The sequence below is a fragment of the Heterocephalus glaber genome, unplaced genomic scaffold (genome assembly GCF_053883595.1).
Source record: "Heterocephalus glaber isolate CG9 unplaced genomic scaffold, H.glaber_assembly_v1.0 deba00001497, whole genome shotgun sequence".
Classification (NCBI taxonomy): domain Eukaryota; kingdom Metazoa; phylum Chordata; class Mammalia; order Rodentia; family Bathyergidae; genus Heterocephalus; species Heterocephalus glaber.
The window spans coordinates 23,908,859-23,928,550 of NW_028258320.1; the positions used below are offsets into that span (position 1 = coordinate 23,908,859).

Below are 19,692 nucleotides of genomic sequence, written 5' to 3' on the forward strand. Positions count from 1 at the left end.
CAAATGAAGTGTAGGGTTCTAAATACTGAGCTTTGTGCTCCTTCAGCAGCACATACACGAAATACTGAGCTTCTGTGAGTACAAGCTTTGGAATTGGTAAACTATTTTATACACACTTTAATTGAATAAATAAATTATCTGTAGTAGTGAAGCACATGTGGAGCCAGAAGACAATGCTTTTCCTTTATATAGAGTAATTTATTTTTATTACATATTTATGTTTTGTAATAGGTTATAAATCTCATTATACGTAATCATGTGGGTTTTTTAGAATGTAGTGAAGAAAGGAATGACAAAAGATTCCTCATATTTCATTTCTAGGTGTTCTTTTGTCTTGGTTTTGTTTCTCTGTAACCAGATAGCATTAATTTGAGAAATATACCTCAGAGCTGTGTGTTCTTGTAATAAAATGCCTGCATTATGCAATATGTAGCTTGATGTGTGAAGAACATTAATGGAGTAAAGTTAACAAGAAATGTTTGAATATTGTTGTTTAGTATATATTTTACTTTGGTCTTTTATATATTGTTTGATACAAATTTAGCACTTTGGTTTAATGAACTTTCATGGATATGAGCAGAACTACTCTTAGGAGAGTTTAAACTCTTCCATCATTACCTGTGGTATAGTGAAAGCTTGTTTGCCCAACAGGAACGCATCTCTTGAGGAACTTTTGGTAGCTGTAACCAAATCCTTGAGAAAAACAATTTAGAAGAGGAAAGGTTTGTTTTGGCTCACAGTTTCAGAGGTTTCAGTCTGTGGTCACCTTCTTCTGTTGCTCCTGAGCCTGTGGTGAGGCAGAATATCATCATAGGAAGCATGTGTGAAACAAAGTAGCTCAATTCAGGGCAGAGATGGGTAGAATGAAAGAGAGAGTATGTGCTGCATGGTTTCCTCCTGCTGCTTTTATTCCTTCAAGGCCCCCAGTCTATAGGATGATGCTTCCTTCATGGAAGGTAGGTCTCTGCCCTCAGTTTGCCATTTCACAGGCCTGGAAACAGTCTCACAAACATGTGGAAGTGTGATTTACTTATTTCGTAGGTGTTTCTCAACCCAATCAATTGACAACCAAGATTAACCATCACAGAACCTAACCCGTTTTCAACATACAAACTTGGATTTGACATATTTTGATAGTAGTTAGTAGTAGTCTGAGCATTTATGAAAGGGGCGATGAGCAGAGAGTGGACACACTGGGAAGACCTTACTTGCTAAATAGCGAATTTTCCATTTTTTTTCTTGTAGTTTCTCACTCAGTAGATTAGAAATTTTCCAGTACTATGTGCATTCTTTCTAAGTATCTAATGTTTTATCGTGAAAGAGTCCAATTTAACTCCTCCTTTAATAGAAAAAATATTGTTGAAGTGGTAGGTTCCTGTGCAACCAGAATTTAAATGGAAACTGGATCGAATTAGCCCAATAAAAAGTGTTTTTCTTCTTTCTTCTTTTCACCTTTTTTCTCTTCCTCCTACCACATGGCATCGAATAGACAGAAAGTTGCTCCATTAAGGACATTTAAACTTCTCTTTTAGAAGTCTAAAAAGAGACTCGTGTTTTGGATATACAGAGGATCATTTTTGGGTTTGTATTAAATTGGTAGTTTGGTAACAAAATGAATGTTTTTCTTATGAATTGTACCTTTTTCTCTACATCTGTTCTTTAGAAATTTCTCTGGAAACAAACTTGATTTTCTGCTGAATTATAAGCTTTTGAAGACTTTAACATTGTACTTCCATGATGAAATGAGGTAAAGTTGTATGACATTGATAGGAAGGCAATGAGTAACCCTGTAGCAGTAATTAAAAGTGTTATTCTTGACTCTTGATTTACAGATTCTACATCTCTCCTTGTTGAGTTGAATTAAGAAAAATGTGTATTTTGCTATATTTCATTCAATAACATTCTCTTAGCAAGGCTTAGTAGATGCTGAGAGATAAACTAGATACATTGTCCTTGTCTTTATGGAGCTTATATTCTCTCAAATACAAAATGATCAATTACATATTAGGTGTAAATACAGATGTAAGTACTAAAAGTACAGTATGTTTTGAAAATCCGTAATTGGGCAATTTGAGTTAGTTTTGGAATCAGGAATGGCTTCCTTGAGGAAGCCACATTTGGGTTTATCATTATAAATGTGATTGAGTAATTCATTTAAAATAATTGCTTAGGGAAACACCTATATATAAATTATTTAAAATGTAATAATAAACATAGTAAGATAAATTTACATTCCATTTTATCCTTGGTCTTCTACTTGGATAGTTTGAGTGAATCTTGGTTTCCTTCATTTTAATATGACTTCCACAGTTCCTAGATAAATATATTTAGTCTAGGACTTCACCAGCTTGATTCTAGTCTTTGTTTTGAAATTAAAAGCTTCTTGAGTTATAACAGATTTGAAAAGTATTTGCTAAAATGCGTTAAATTTATCTGGAATCCTGTAGGATTAGAGACACGTGTAAGTGCTAAACAAATGTTGAGCAAATCATTTATGAATTATCTGTGTTAATAAAGAGGAAGCAACTTGGTGACTGGCCTTCATGTTTCTGTTGAGCATTTTTGTTATCATAAGGTCAGCTTTTGGAAACACATTGCTTAATGTGTATTTTTGGGCAAGTTACTAAATTTCTCTACACCTAATTTTCTCAAAGTGAGATTATGTGTGTAAAGTACTAAACATAGTGTCTGACACATAGTAAGTGTTCCATAAATGGTGGCTAATATTATAAGAATCATGTGTTTAACTTTTCATCTGTTTGTGTTCTGTAAGTTCAGATTTCTGTAGTGGCACAAACAGCTAATACACATGAGGGTAGATAATTGACGTTTTTTGTGATTATATCAAATCTCAGTGGAAAACGTATAAGTAGTAGGTTGTTTGCTTAATGAAACTAAACTTAATAAACTACTGATCAATGATAAATTATTATTGCAGTAAATATTTTCTTTGTCAGTTTTTAAAATAAAGTCTATGAATAAATTTTTTAATTTAAAAAAATGAAATCTCATGTATATTTTATGTAGATTAAGGTATTTCATGTGCGAGGTTTGCCTGAATTGATGTGTATGTATATGTACAGACATTTTATTGGTATGTTTTATTTTTTTATTTATTTTATTTTATTGTTTTATTTTTTTGTACTGGGGATCGAACTTGGAACCTTGCGCTTGAGAGGCAGGCACTAGAACCACTGAGCTAAATCCCCGGCCCTGGTACATTTTAGATATACATAGTCATAAACATATTTAATGGACAAATTTCTGTGGGGATGAAAAGACATTTAATGGACAAATTTCTGTGGGGATGGAAAGAGTAGAAGGTCTAATCTGTGTTTTTATTTTTACTCATAGGAGTTCTATGAGTAAAATCAGTAAAATTACTTCTCTGTCATATTTTAATTCCACTTACAAAATTATGATTTGTAGCAAAAATAAAATATAGCTCAAAAAATGCATTCATGTTTTCCCAAGAGAAAAATATCCACTAATTAGTACTATAAACCCTAGGTTTTGCCAGTAGGCAAAGAATTCATAAAATAGAATTTAGAGTTTATTTTTAAGCAAATACTGTCTTTTTGTTTGCAGTCCTGGGGGCTTGAACCGAGGGTCCTGAGCATGTTAGGCAAGCACTCTACCACAAGTTTTAACCCTAGCCCCAGAATACAAAACGTTGCATTCAAAATATGGGGCTATATGGCCTTCTGAAAAGTCTTGTTCCTGCACTTGAACTATTTTGATTTGTTGGATTTACATGCTTCTCAGGACTTAACAAGGATGGAATTCAATGTATAGTGGGGGCTCCTACAGGCCCAGTTTAGAGGAGTTTGCCTATAAAATTGAAAATACTGGCAGTTTTATGTAAAGCACTCTGATAACCCATACTCATCATTAAGTGAATGGGATTTATGTAATTTGCATGTCTTATCTCATGACTTTATTTGTATTTTTTCCAGTTGCTTTTGGAATATCACTGAGAATTAGGCAATTTCCATCATAATAATTGTGACATGCCCAAGATTACAAAGCAAATTTTTGAGGATTGGTACCTGAAAGTAGGTCCCCTTACTCTTTTATCTTTCCATATGTTTAAGTTGAGATTTTAGAAATTTTAGTTATTTTATTAAATATTTCTATGTATACAGAAAATGGACTTGGAAATAAAATTGCCCAAGTAAAATAAAAATTTTCTCCCAACTTGCCAATGTGCATTTTTGGATACAGTTTTTCTTTGTGTATGTATTTACAGTTCTACTTTTGCTCTTCAGATTAGCAAAACTAGACTATGTTGATTAAAATCCATCTTCCTTTTAATTTTTTTTAAAAATCTATTAGCATGCCCATGTTTTCCCATTTCAAGAGTTTAGTTTGGGAGTCCTAGAGAAAGCAGATAAAAGCCATGTTTGGATTACTTTTGTAAACTCTTAACAAGATAACTTTTTTTTTTTGAGTAGAGGTTTAGGAAAATCTCTTAAGAAAGTCTAAAATTCAGGATAAATTTTTAAATTTTGAACAGGATGAATTTTTGAAATTGATTGTAATAACTAATTCCACTGGAAAACCATAACTGTTATTCAAAGACCTACCTTAAAAGAAAACAGGAAGTAGTATGCCTGAAATGGAACTGCTCACTGCGATTTCTATAAGGGAGGTTTATTTGCAAGTCCTGCATTGAAGAGTAATCAGAGGAGTTGCAAGTTGTAGATCTTCATGTGTATGGGTTGCAAAGTCTTGTTATGATTGGACCGCAAGTAAACATGATTTATTTTCTTCAACCGTGATTGGCTAAAATCTTTTCCTTTCCATATTTTTAAATATCTGAATCTGGAACCTTTTCCTTGTTTTTATTATCTGACCAGTGTGTTTAAACTATGTACTAGCTCTAAAAGTACTCATATTGGTGCAGAGACAGTTTTTGAAATTTAAGCACTCTGATGAAAAGCCCGCAAAAGAGCATTCAACGTTCTTGCAACAAAGCAGTGTAAATCTTCGAGTAGCTCAAACATAAAATTAGTTCGCCGCAATTGTGTCGAATGAATGACAGTTTTTTTTTTTTCGGTTTCCTTTAAAATCGCTGGCTGTTTTTCTTTGACTGAGTTCCGTGGGTTTAGTTTTAAGTAGGAAGTGTTGCCTGCTTTGGTGCTGGGACTGCAGGACTGTTAATTCAGGATAATCTAGCCAACAGGCGCCTTGTGTCCCGGAAAATAGCGCTCTGCAGATGAGTTGTCTAACCTGGAGTTTATTTTGTGATCCATGGTGCAAAGCGCACACCTCACTTTCTCCTCATCCCTCCTCTAAGGGAGCGACCACAGCTATAAAAGCTCTTCCTAGTGCTGCAGAAGAAGAGCCCTCCCTTCCTCGCACGTCTCTAAGCTCAGGTGCCCAGGCGCAGCAGCCCCGGGCACTACTTTCTGTCTGCGGTGATTCCGCCGACCCTCGAGCGGCTGCCTCCCCCGCCCGCGCCGCGGAAGGAGACACGGGTGCTCCTAGCCGCTAGTGGGGCAGGCGGAGTAGTCCTGGTCGCGGAGCTGTGGCGGATGCGGCTGGGGCTGCCTTGGGGCCTCTTGACTGCCGAATAGGAATTTCTGTCAGTTGTTTTGTGGAGCTGTAACCGAGGGCGAGTCTGGGAGACTAGGGGAGTGAGTGTTGGGGTCAGCGAGGGACTGAGGTCGCTGTGTCCTCCGAGGTGCGCTCCTCCAGTCTGCTCTTTTTCGCTCTCGGGACCGCCACCGCCTCCCTCCCCGTCCTCTTTCCTCAGCATGGGCGACCGGTAGAAACGGGTCTCCTTGGTCACTCGGCCTAGAAGGTAGCCGCCGCTGTGGCAGCAACTGTGATGGCGGTGGAGACTCGGCCCGAGCTGGTCGGGAAGCGGTTCCTATGTGTGGCGGTCGGCGAAGAGGCGCGTCCAGAGCGTGGGGGGAGCAGACGATGCCGGCAGAGCTGGCGAGCGGGGGTCATCCGAGCCGTGTCACACCGGGACAGCCGCCATCCGGACCTGGCGGTAAGGGAGCGGGCGACCCCAATCTCAGGCAGCGGCACCTTGTTGGCCACCTCGACACCTTGCCTGACCCAGCTCGGTGATGGTTACGCCCCTCTTCCCAGCCCAGTGGCTCTGTCCCCTCTCAGACACTCGCCGCGAGTGGCTTCCCTGGCGGGCCATGTGGAGCAGGACTAAGGTGTCCCCACACAGCCGCCGGCCCATTCTGGCCAGTTGTGGTCTAGGAGGGGTTCGCGGGGCCAGAGACATCAGCTAAAGGCAGCGCTGGAGCGGGCGCCTCCTGAGCACTGGGGCAGGTGGGGGCGGTTCCGCGTGGAGGGAGGTGGCCTGCTTCGGTGGCATGTGTCTCCTTGCAAAGTCTTCAAGGTGTCGAGGCTAGAGATTGAAAACTTATTGCCTAATGGGTGCTGAAGCGGGGCGGGGAGCCACTTGGATTTCCTCTTTTTGAGGCAAAGCTTCTGGCAGTGGCGGTGCCCTAAATCATCCTGTACTTGGACACTTGGCTTACTAACCAGAGACGATGAAAATGAGGAGGACAGTGGAAATTAGTATTTTCCTTTCTTTTGTACTTTGTTAGAAACGGCATCCTGTAGAGTCAGGATGTCCCTGCATTTTTAGTATGACTTTAAAGCAAGAAATACTGTAAATTAAAATGCTAAATGCCCGGCAAAACCTTTTGACTGTACCCCTCTCCGCGCTTTACATGATAGTACTGTCAATATTTTCTTTAGTAGTATAAATGCACATCATTTTGAAACGGGATATGAGCTTTCTAGGTGCATTCTCATTTGGGGGTCAGGTTGAAAGTAAGGAGTGGAATGGATACTGTGCATTGACTAGGCTTCCCAAGGTTGTGTTACGAATACATAATCCATGAAATTTATTCCTAGGGCTTTTGACGAGTACCTTTTTCGCTCAAAATTTCAAATTTGGGGTTTTATCCTCTTTTTGTGTGTATGCAGGCTTCCAATTCCAAACTCACTGTAATATCCATACATGTACTTGACCTGTTTTAATATTTTTGTTGGAGTTTCTGAGTGTGTGTAAACTCCTATTTACATCACTGTAGTCAGTGATATGGTTTCATGTGGCATACGTTAACAATGACTTGATATTGCAGAATATGTTCATTTTGTTAGTAGGTTTTTCTAATAGAAATAAGAATAGAGGTAATTTTGAAGATTTTGATTATTATTTAAAAGGAGAAAAAGGATTCATTAAAAACATTATTGATCTTAATGGTTCTATAAATTGACAATTTTTAATATGAAAATTGTCCCAGTTTTTGTCTGGAATCTAGTTGGATAATACAACATTTTAAAATTATTTCAAGACAAATATGGAGTGATGTTTTGTGTTTTTTACAGTATTGTGTTTCAGTAGGTACATGAAAACTGAGAGATCATGTTAACTTATGAAATTTAAATATATTAGTTATTTGGAAATTTAAATGTGAATTTATATCCATTCCCCTCCCCATGGTGGGCCTGGTGAATGCTAGGCAATGGCTTTATACCTAAACTTATAACCCTACCCTTTTAAAATTTTTTGAGATAAGAGCTCCTTAAATTGCTCAGGCTAGCCTCGAACTTGAAATCCTCTTGCCAGAGGCTTGCAAGTAGCTGGGATTATAGATGTGAACCACCACCCTCACATCATAAACCATATATTGTTTTTGTAAATAGTAAGATATTAAGCTGGGTATTTTAAAAATAAATTATCTATGAATGGTGGGGATTGACTTAGGAGAAGTTCTGTGAGGTGATGGAATTGTTTTGTATCCGAATTATTGGTGCATGTATTTATCAAAACTCATTGAATTAAATATATATATGTAACATCTCTGCATTTCACTATACATAAATTTTCCCTAAAAGAAAAAAATACAGTGAACCACTGACAATTTCTCCTTCAGCAATCTTTATTTGAAAAATGAATGTTAACTATAGTATAATTTCAGTTTGTTCTGTAACCTACAATTTCATAATAATTTCCAGACTTTCTTACATTCATACTTCTTAAATGAGACTTAGAACAGTTTAGTGCCCACATAATGTTATCTCTCTTTTACACTCGTTACTGCATAATAAACTTTAAAGTGCTTGATCAATTATATGAAAAATATTAAGTAGGCTATTTTTATGTTTTTTAAGGTTATAAATATGCGTAATGAAAAACCTGTAAATATATTAGAAATTATAGCTGTACATAGGTGATACATGATTTGAGAGAATAACTCAAAATTGGAGAGTGGGTTAGGGTGTCTTATAGCCATTTACTCTTTGATCATACGAGAAATTACCATGTGTATTAATTTTCTGTCCCTGCTTTAATGTAACTGTTGATAGTTTAAACTATACAGATTTATTCTTTTATAGTTCTATAGATCACAATTTTGACAAAGGTCTTACTAGACTAAAATGAAGGTGTGGCAAGAGTATGTTTACTGGAGAATCTGGGGGGAATTGATTTCCTTTTCTTTTCTAGCTTTTAGAAGGTGCCCACACTCCTTGGCTCATGGCCCCCTTCCTGTATCTTAAAAGCCAGCCAGGTTTTATCTCTTTGACCTACTCCCTAGTCATCTCCTGATTTCCTTCTGCTTCTCTTTTCTAATTTTAAGTGTCCTTGTGATTAATTGGACACACTTTGATAATCCAGGATAGCCTCACGATTTATTAATATAACATATCCACAGTTTCTGTGGATGAGGGGATGGATACTATTGAGGTGACATTGCTCTGCTTACCATATTATGGTAGTAAATATACTCTTGTACAATATGAATATATTTAGGTTTTTCCCCTGGTATAACATTTTATTATCATTATTTCCTTCTTATTTGAACTTGTATAGTTTGATACAAATAAATTAAGGCTAAAATTTTCTATTTTGTGTCAGAAATTTTGTGATATCACTTAAGTAATGGGTTTAATTGGTAGAATTTTTACTAGATTAGGCAGTTTCAAATGTTTTGGTGACGACTTTTTGCAAGATGGCCCGACAGCCTTCCATGTTGTACATATTGGAACTATATCAACCAACAAATAATCTTAACCCTTTTTGTGCAGGAAGACCAAGCTTTTGAAGTTGAGACCGGTACTGTGTACATCAGGAGCATTCTATATGTTATTTTTTATCCTCATTATTTGGAAAAGTTTTTGTCTTGGCAGATGTTATTGAACTTTACACCTACCCTACTTCTTGAAGAACTTTTCTAGAAGATTGATAGCATTATGGAAAGATAACAACACAGATATTATTCATCTTTGTGAATGAGCAAAGACTGATTTATTCTTGGTTCATTTTTACATGTATTTATATACTAATTTATTTATCTATGCATTCACCCACCCACCTGTCTACTTTTCCTTGATACTTAATATGGTTCCATCCTTGGTTTTTTTTTTTTGGTACCGGGGATTAAACTCGGGACCTTGTGCTTGCAAGGCTGGTGCCAGAACCACTGAGCTAAATCTGTGGGCCACCGTCCCTGTTTTTAAGGTAGCTCTGTCTACAGAGTATTTAAGAAATGTATGTTTTCTTTTTTAATATACAAAAGGAACGAAAAAAGTCATACTGTGTTTCAAAGACCAAGCCTATAAATTTGTTTGTGTTTTGGAGAATTTTCTGGTAATACTTTGAAGAGGAGCCACTAACCTGGGAAGGTAGATTTTAAACTTTTTTGAACTGTATACCTACAGATCATAGTTATTTTCAAAATTTCTAAATATAAATAGCTCTAAATATAAATTATTTGTGTTCAGGAAATTCAGCGATTTCTGATTATAAATAAGTCCTTTTTTTTTAAGTCTTTTTGTTTCTAATTCTGCAAATTTCTGCTTTTCTCATAAGTGTTGCTTAGTTCTTCAGGTCAGTTTAACATTTGTATCATTCTCTTGCAGTATTGATAATGCTCATTGCTAGTCTGTTCACAGAATGTTTATGTTTTGTTTTGTTTTGCTTTTTGTTCTTTTGAGACAGGGTTTCACTATGTAGTTCAAACTGGCCTCAAACTTACTATGTAGCCCAGGCTGGCCTTGAACTCCGTGTGTGGCCCAGGCTGGCCTTGAACTCTTGCCTCAGCCTCCCAAGTGCTGGGATTACAGGTGTGTGCCACCACGACTGGCAGAATGTTTAATTTTTAAATGTGTGATTTTTACTTTATTGGTCAGTATGACTTTGATAAGTTAATTGTAGTGAAAATTGGTTTAGGTGGTAGGTGGAAAAACATGTCTAAGTTGAGTACATAGACTGTTTTTTGCTCTCATGGATTGGTTATTTTTGTTGGTCCTAAAAATAGGCATAGGAAAAAGAAATTGTGGTAAACTCCTCATAGGTAAGTAGAAATTTTAGGAGACAATCATCATTTATATATGTGTGTGTATATATATATAAATTTATTTATTTATTTTTTGTACCAGGGATCAAACTTGGGACCTTGCACTTGAGAGGCAGGCGGCGGAACCACTGAGCTAAATCCCTGGCCCTAATCATCATTAATATTTTACAAATTAACTAGAAATGACAGTGTTTTAAGGCCATATATCATGAGTGAGCTTTTACACCTGTGTCACTGATAAATAATTATAGGTCTACTTTATTTGCAATTCTGAATCCAAATAACCATAGCAACTCAGTGATTTTTTTTTTTTAATTCATTTTGAAGCAAAACCTGAGTGAACTATTTTTTCTTTTGGGGGGGTGTTACTGGAGCTTGAACTCAGAGCATTTCCACTGAGCTGCAGCCCTAGTCACCCTCCCCTCCTGAATATGTTTTGAGACAGGATCTCACTCAATTGCCCATGCTGGGTTGAGCTTGCAGTCCTCTTGCTTCAGTTTCCCAGAGTACTGGGATGAACTTTTTAAAAGTAGAATCTAGGGCTAGGGATGTAGTTCAGTGGCACTACACCTGCCTTGCAAGCGCGAGGTTTTGAGTTCGATCCCCGGTACTGGAAAAAGGCTGGCCTTTAACTTACTAAGTAGCCCAGGCTAACCTTGAACTTGCAGCGATCCTGTGTTACCCTCCCAAGTGCTGGTATCACAGGTGTGCGCTACCATGCCTGGCTTCATCCGTTGTTTTAAGATTGTTGGTGCTCAGTAAGTTATCAGTGTTGAAACATTTTCTGAAATTATTTAACTGGATGGAATCCTTTCATGTACCATTTTTATTTTACGTTTCATTTTATATAATTCTAGTAAACTAGTTAATCAAAATGTCAGCTTTGTATTTACCTTATAATTTAGAACCTATGGATTCAGTTAAAGCATACATGTTTACTAAAGAAACAGTTTATAATTCCTTTATTATTTTGCTGGATATAGTGCTAAAATTCTAAAGTTACAGCATGTTGTAGGCCAGTTTCCTAGACTTAACCAGTGGAAACTGATTCATCTGAGATAATACAATGAAATCTACTTTTGGGACTTTATCAGTTCATTTTGGATTATTTATTTCATAAAAGATTGCAAAATTTGGTTACAATACCTGTAAGCTCAAACCATCCCAACAAAATGGATCTCAGTAGAGCTTCTGTTGAATTACTTACAGTAAATAAGTGTGGGGGTGAGCAGGTGGGGTGAGGGTGTTTGTAACTGAGCACTTAAAAATCTGTAGATTTCATAAGAGCTGGGTATGGTGGCACATGGCTTGTAGTCCAAAGCAGGATGATGACAGGTTCAAACCCAGTTGGGGTAATTTAATTAACAAATTAGGATGAGGGTGACCTCAGTGTGAAGGGACTGGGTTCAATCCCCAGTACCAAAAACAAAGCAACCAAAAGCCTATTTCTTTCTTTCTTTCTTTTTTTTTTTTTTTTGTGGTATTGGGGATCGAACTCAGGACCTTGTGCTTGCGAGGTAGGCATGGTGTCACTGAGCTAAATCCCCGTCCTCAAAAGCCCATTTCTTACAGTGTATTTGTAATAGTTTCATTTTTTAGATTGTATGTTTCCTCATTTGTCTGGTGAATGAAGAAATTGATCTAGGTTCAGAGGTTTTCCTATTCATTAATGCTATACTTGTCATTAATAGTTTTTATCTGGAATGTCTTGGGAAAATGTTTGTAAGCAAAAATGTTTCACATCTATCCCAAAAGCTCTTAATTCTGACTTAATACAGATATTAGCATTGCATATCCATATGCAAGGTCCACAGTTCTTCTGTGTGAATAATGTGATTTTTTTGCTGTTTAATGTCTTTTTGGATGATTGCCATTTGAATTTTTTTTTTAATGGTGTCTTACTGTGTTGCTGTGTTGAACTAATAGGCTCAAGTAATCCTCTGCCTCAGCTTCCTAAGTACCTAGAACTATAGGTGTGTGCCACGGTGCTTGGCTTGAATTTTTTTAGTTAGAGAAATGAAGTAGAATAAATATCCCAGGATATTGATATTAGACCTTGAAATGATTCAATAAATATTTCTTCATGCACTTGGAAGATTTAGTCAGCTGGATTAAAAATTTTTTATTTTTTTGGTAATGGGGATCAAACTCAGGACCTTGCACTTGGGAGGCAGGAGTGGTGCCACTGAGCTAAATCCTCAGCCTCTCTATTTTTGTTGAAAGTAATGTCTAATTCAGATGACTCATAAGAAGTCAAGTTAAGATCATTGCTTTTCCTTTTGACCTGTTAATCTGAAATTAGGAAAAATGTATTTATAGTTCTATTTCTGTTTTAAAAGCTGTATTTGGAAAGGAAAGGAATATGTTGGGACTAATTTGGGAATACTTTTATTTTTCTTCATTTTATTAAAGTTTATTGTTGAAGTTTTGGAAATTGTTGATTCCTAATATGACAAGTAATGCACTGTATAAAATCAAATATACTTGTATCATTGCCTAGAATGAAAGCATAAACTTTAGGGGATCAGATGTAGACTGTAATTACGGGTAAATCATGTAATGTGTGATCTTTAATTTCTCTATGCTAGTTTCCTATATGTAAAAGGAGTTCTTGTGAGTATTATATGAGTTATGTAGTAAAGGAACAAATAGTAGATACCTTAGTCACTTTCCTCTTGCTGGAACACAATACCTGACACCTACCACTTAGAGGAGGAGAGGTTTGTTTTAGATCATGGTTTCAGCCCATGGTAGGCAAGCTCCAAAGCAGAAACAGCATGGTGGGGGCGGGACGGAGATGTGGCGGAGTAAAAGGTGCTCAACCCATGGCAGCCGTGAGGAGGGAGATACCACCCTCCAAAGGCACGACCCTAGTGACCCACCTCCAACCAGGCCTCACCTCCTAACAGCACATTCAGCTACCAAATTCATAAGTGGATTTATAATCCAATCACCGTTCAAACACATGAGGCTTTTCGGGGACATTTTAGATCTAAACCATAACAGTAGATACTTTTAATAGTTCAGTTTGTTTTAATGAAGTTACCTGTATATGAGAAATGTTTCCTATGTTAACAGGTATATTCATTCGTTTTCTAAACATACACATATTTCTTTAGCCTCTGAAAGGTAAGAGAAGTCAGATTTTTGAAATCAGGTAACCAGTGTCACAGCAGAAACTTGAATACAGATTTCTGATTCCAGACTTAATGTTTTTTGATACTCTTGTCACATTGCTTTTTAAAGTGGTTTATAATTCATAGACTTTCACAGTAAAAACAAAACATCCCTTTAATTACTGCAATAATGGGTGGTATATATGAATTTTGCTCCTTCTTGATTTGTGTTCCCTAGTGGTTCAAGTCCTTTTGAGCTGTTATTTTTCCTTTCTTTCCTGACTATAGTTCCTTCTTTTAAATTTGTTATGAGAGGTTCCAGTCCTTTGCCTACTGGTTTTTGCCTTCTTTTTTTTTTTGTTAAATTAATCTTCTTATTCTCTTTGGAGAACTAACTTGTATTTCTTTAATAATTACTCACAAATCTGCAATTTAAACACTGATCTCTCTTCAGTCAATACCTTTTCTTTACATGACTGTCCTGTATTTGAATATGATATAATTTCCTTAAATTCTGTAATGTAATATATTCAAATGAAACGAACTGCTCTTTGGGGACTTAATTTGAAGTCTCCCCTGGCCTTTGCAAACTCCTTCATTCTTCACATTTCCCTCACCTTTAATGTAGGTATTTACTAATTTCTGCATATTTCCTCCCCTTAATTGAAGTTGCCTCCCATCTCAGTTTACTTCAATTTATACTACCACTAGGTTCAAACCTTCCTCACTCAAACATGTGTTCAGTATACTTTAAGATTTCTACCTTCTCTGGTCTACTATATTTGAATAGGTTACTATCCTGAATTTGGCTTTAGCTTACTTTCCCTGTTTATCAGTAGTTCTTACTTTATCTGATCAAGTCCAAATGTTATTCTGTAAGAGTGTTTAGATTTCCTCAATCTTGTCTCTATACTTTTGAAACTTCAAATTCACCAACCCCTACACAAATTGTTGTGCCTGTTCAGTAAAAAGCTTTCCTTGGTAATTTTTTTAAATGTTGCAATCCATTACATATTTTAAAAAGTTATAAAATGCATTTCCTATTTTCTTTGAAATTTCACTTACTGATGAAAAGTTTCTGATGTTAAGCTTACAGGAGATATACTACTATTTTTTGTCAAACTGAGTCAAAATGGGAGAAGATAATCAAATGATACATAAAATATCAGTTACTGAATTTCCTTTCATGAAAGATAAAGTCCAGTTTAAAAGCATTTGACACAATATTCACAAATATGATAAAGCTACTTTTAATTCTAAGATGTACATTTTTCATTTTAATGGTTTTGAAATTAAAGCATGATTTATATTTAATTCACATCAAAAGTGACTTGTTGGGCCGGGATTTAGCTCAGTGATTCTGCCACCTGCCTTGCAAGCCCAAGGTCCCAAGTTTGATCCCCAGTACCAAAAAACCCCAAAAAACAAACCAAAAAAGTGACTTGTTTACCACAAGATAGACTATCGAGTAGCAGTATATTGGTGGTAGTCTCCCTGCAAAGTGTGTGACCTCAGTTACATAGAAGTTTTCAGTACCCCTTTAAACTCTTAAAACTTATTGAGGCTTCATTAGGGGTTTGATTTATGTGAGTTAAACCTACTGACATTTATTGTATTAAAAACTAAAAGTGAACTTTTAAAAACAAATTACATATAAACACATATTTCGTTATGTGTTAGCAGGGTCATCCCACTACAGGTAGCCTATGGAAAACTGCTCTGGGCCCTGATGAGTGGAAAAGTCAAATAATGTCCTAATGCTGACATTATTATGAAATTTTTTTAACCTTACACCTTAAATGGATTTTATTGTCCCTGAAAATCTGTGGTGAAAGTATTTGTCCATGTAATTGTCTACTTAGTTGAATTAGTTACATTAGTATCATGGCAAGTGGTTAAATTTTGAGTTGAATTTGTCTTCTTTGACATCATTTCAAATTTCTTCCAATATTTTCTGTATTGCTATAGCAATATAGCTATGAAAATTAGTATTTTGAATGTAGAGGGTTGCTTATCACAGTGGTAAAGAAAGTTGGCATGATAGTAGGGACAGTCAGAATTTCTAGGTCTTAAGAGAATTTTTCAAAGCTAGGAAGAATACTCAGTGACTAATTCATGTCTTGTAAAAGACTGACACTTAGACTAAAACATCTGATTCGTCTATTGAAATATGAATTTTAAGATTCAGAAAATATTTTTAAGCTCAGTGGAATATCGAAGAAAGATACAATATGTTAATGTCTGGATAAAGTTATGCATTGTTATTTAATGTAAGATGGCTCTATGCATATTTACTATAGAATTTATTACCTCCCTAAATTGTAATTCCATAGATAGAATTTTAACATTGAGGCAATATAGTACTAGAAGAAATATTTGTGAAACAATTAAGTTGATAAAGTATTCTTTAAAATTATTTGGCCTGTGTTGTGTTTCATCTTTAATACATTGTTGAAGTATCATAGACCTTACGTTAGAGCATTTCCCTGTTCTCTAAAATATTTCTATTGCTTTAACTTTCAAAATCTCTAATCATGCTTTTTTTCTTCTTTCCTTTTTGCTATGAGAAATTAAACCCAGGACCTTGCAGTTACTAGGCAGGCACTGTACTGCTGAGCTATACATCCTTGGCCCTCATCATATTTTAATAGGAAGTGAAATAATTTTAAGAGAAACTGTTGTCCTTTATATTGTTCATCCAAATAAAGAATAAGCAATGAATATACATATAGACTATTTCTGTCCTCCATTTCCAATAGTTTTGAAATATATAAACATATATAGAATAGTAATTAAGAACTTGAAATATAAAATTAGAGAAAGTTTAGTGGAATCTTAGAGGAAAAGAGCATAACATATAAACTGAAGTCAGTTATTATTAACCTTTTGTTTCTTGTATTCATTGCAACCTGCCAGAAGGTACAGTTAATGTTTAATGTACATATCTAGGAAGGAAAATATTTAAAATGCTTTTTCTCTAGACATCATACTCAGATATTTTGGTCTTAGATTTGAGGTAGAGAACCAAGAATCGGTATTTTACTAAAACTTAACTTTTTTGAGTAGGTATTAAAATGACAGCAAAAGGTACCATATATCTAGAATAATTTCATTCCCATCCAATTTAGTCTTATATCTGCCTGCCACCTAAACTTTGCTGTGTTGTGGATCACATCGAGGGCCTCATGCATACTAGTCAATTACTCTACTGTTAATCTGCATCCCCAACCCTTTGCCTGTCTTTTAAGAAATCATCTTTATTAATGTCTTGTGTCTTTCAGGATTTCCTTTATAAAGATATGAGCAATTGCATATATGTAATCAAGCAAAGCATCAAGAAAAAGAAATACTCATATTATCACCTGGTAAAATTTAGTAAGAAGTACACAGTTTGGTCAGTTAAATATGTTTGCCAAAAAATAATTGATCCTGAATATAATCAAGTTTGTCCTCCAAGCTTGTTTACAAGAACATTCGAGAATAAAGGAGCATGTTATTCATTTTATTTTATTTTGCTTTTCTGAGGCAGGAACTTGCTATGTAGACCATTTTGGCTAGGTCCTTGAGTGCTGGGGTTACAGGCATGCAACACCACACTGGTAAGGAGCACGTTAAACTACATGAAGATGCAGTTAGTTACAGCCAAAATGTGGGACATTCTAGAGCTGCTGCCAGTATGGTACCCAGCAGTTATGTGTGGCAAGTTAAATTAATTAAAATTAAATAAATAAAATCACTTTGGTTATATTTCATAGTACACATGGCTAGAGGGTATGGGTTTGAGCAGCAGATTCAAAAAATTCCATCATTGAAGAAAATTTACTGTTCTAAATACTATTAAAATAGAAAAGCTGTATAATTTATAAATTGGAGTGATTAAAATGTAAAAGCAATAAAAGAGAAACAAGTATAGAAAAGATGGGAAAACAAAGCACAGAGTAATATGCTGGAGTTACAGCATAAATTCAGACATAATCAGTAATTATATTAAATATGAATTGACTCACTGATTTTATTAGATGATCAAACCTGGAGGAGGGAATGCACAAAACTCGTTTGTTTGCTGTTTATAACAAATACAAATAAAACAAGAACACTTAGAGCCAGGGATTTAGCTCAGAGGTTCTGCCATCTGCCTCACAAGAGCAAGGCCTTGAGTTTGATCCCCGGTACCAAAAAACAAAAAACAAAAAAACAAGAACACTTAAAGGTGGAAATCAAAAGATGGGAAAGATTTTCCATACAAGTACTAACAAAAAAATACTTGATGTTGCTCTGTTAATGTCTGGTTAAGGTAAGAAGCATTGTTTGGGATAAAGAACCTTTGTCAATGATGAGTTTATTCACCGGGAAGCTACAATAGGAAGATAAAATAGTTTTAATTTTATAAGCATCTGTGGCATGGCCTTAGACACATAAAGTACAAATTAGAATTATTAAAGAATTAGAATTATTAAAGAAAGTAAATTTAGGGCCAGGGATTTAGCTCAGTGGTTCTGCCGCCTGCCCTGCAAGCACAAGGACCGGAGTTTGATCCCCAGTACCAAAAAATAAAAAAATAAATTAAAAAAAATAAATTTACAATCATATTGGAAGAATAAATATGTGGTACAGCTGACTGTTTAAAAAGAAGCAGTATGGCACCATGCCTGCCTCTTAAGTGCAAGGTCCTGAGTTTAATCCCTGGTACCAGGTGAAAAAATTTAAAAAGCAGTAATGAATAGAAGATTTATAAGTACTTGCATTGGCTATCTCATAAGGTCATATGAATATTATATTCAACAAATAAAGAATATAAATAAATATTAAAATACCTTTATTTAAAATTTTGAACAAAGAATCTTATATACTCAAAGGCGAGACTTTTCAAAGGTGATCGGATTATGGAGGCATTATAGGTAAACATTATGTTAGGAGGTGGGGCCTGATCAGAAGAGACAGATCAGTGGGGCATGAACTGGAAGGATATATCTCCCTTCCTGGTTCCTCCCTTGACTCTCCCTGCTTCCTGTCTACCATCCCACGAGCAGCTCTGGCATGCTGTCTCGCCTTGGAGCCATCGACTATGGATGAAAATGTGAATTGAAACAAACCTCTCTTAAATTTTGGGTGTAAGATACTGTGTCCCGTGATGAGGAAAGTTACTAAGACATATGCAAGATACTGTTTTAAACTACTGCTTTGTAAGTACAAACTTCAAAATTTGTCATGCAGTCTCATCATCAATTTGTAAGTTTTCTAATGTGTGAATATAGATGTCTCTCCATTTATTTGTGTCATCTTTACTTCAGAAGTCTTTTGTCTCCTTAGTTAGGCTTATTAGTATTTCATTCTTTTCAGTGTTGTTGCAAATGGAATTACTTTCTGAATTTTTTTTATTGCTTGTTGTTGGTTTATAGACACAACTGATTGTTGTATCCTACAAATTTGCAGAATTTATTTATTGGTTCAACAGTTTTCTGTATATAAGAAATTTTTAGGAATTTGTACATAGAAAGTTATATCATCTATGAACAGAAATAATTTTACTTTTACAATTTGAGTGTCTGTTTTCTTTAATTTTTTGACTAGGATTTGTTGTGTTGAAGTGGCGAAAGCATCTCTGGGTTTAATATTTTAATTGTATTTATCAAAAAAAATTATTTTATAACTTCTTCCATTATTTCTTTCCCACAGATGTTCTGGTGTAATTTTGCCTGAAATTGTATATAATTTTACAGACTCATTTAGGAAGTTTGAACGTGTTTCCACTGTTGAACTTATACCTCAAACAACATGGACTATCCCTTCAACTTTAGTGAACGATTTTCCTTATATAGATCTTGTTAGATTTATTCTTAAATGTTGTATGTTTTGAGTCTTGAGTGTATATGGATGCATATTCTGAATCAGTAGTACATATCTCTCCTTTGTTTCTTTAAACCTAATTTTTGGACTTAAAAATAATATCACATTTTGCCAGTATGTGTTTTTTTAACTTGTGTAATAACTTAGTAACCTTTTTCTTAATAGATGTAATGAAGTTAGAGTAGAGGAAGTATGTTTGAAATATGTAAAGAAAACTGAAATAATAATGCTACTAGCCTTAAGATTGTTGGAGATTTCATTTCCTTTTCATGTCTTTCAAATTGTATTCAGTAGAAATACAAAATTCATTTTACATGTGTAATAGCTCATATTTAGTAAAATTGTAATGCCATTTTCTTTATTTAAAAGTACAGATAGACCCTTTTGACTTT

General features: G+C 35.4%; 1 protein-coding gene across 4 annotated transcripts in view; it reads left to right on the top strand.

The window, feature by feature from the left end:
* Positions 1-4,161: 4,161 nt before the first annotated feature.
* Jmjd1c (jumonji domain containing 1C) overlaps positions 4,162-19,692 on the top strand; it is a 225,516-nt gene continuing 209,985 nt past the window's right edge. For 2 of the 4 annotated variants that reach the window (XM_004858252.4, XM_004858254.4), the window contains exon 1: positions 4,164-6,001. In XM_004858252.4, the coding sequence (XP_004858309.1) occupies positions 5,834-6,001 (168 nt within the window). In that variant the 5' untranslated portion in view covers positions 4,164-5,833. Of the gene's footprint in view, positions 6,002-19,692 lie in introns of all 4 variants that reach the window. The other 2 variants (XR_002387280.2, XM_087185505.1) reach the window with 2 other exon arrangements.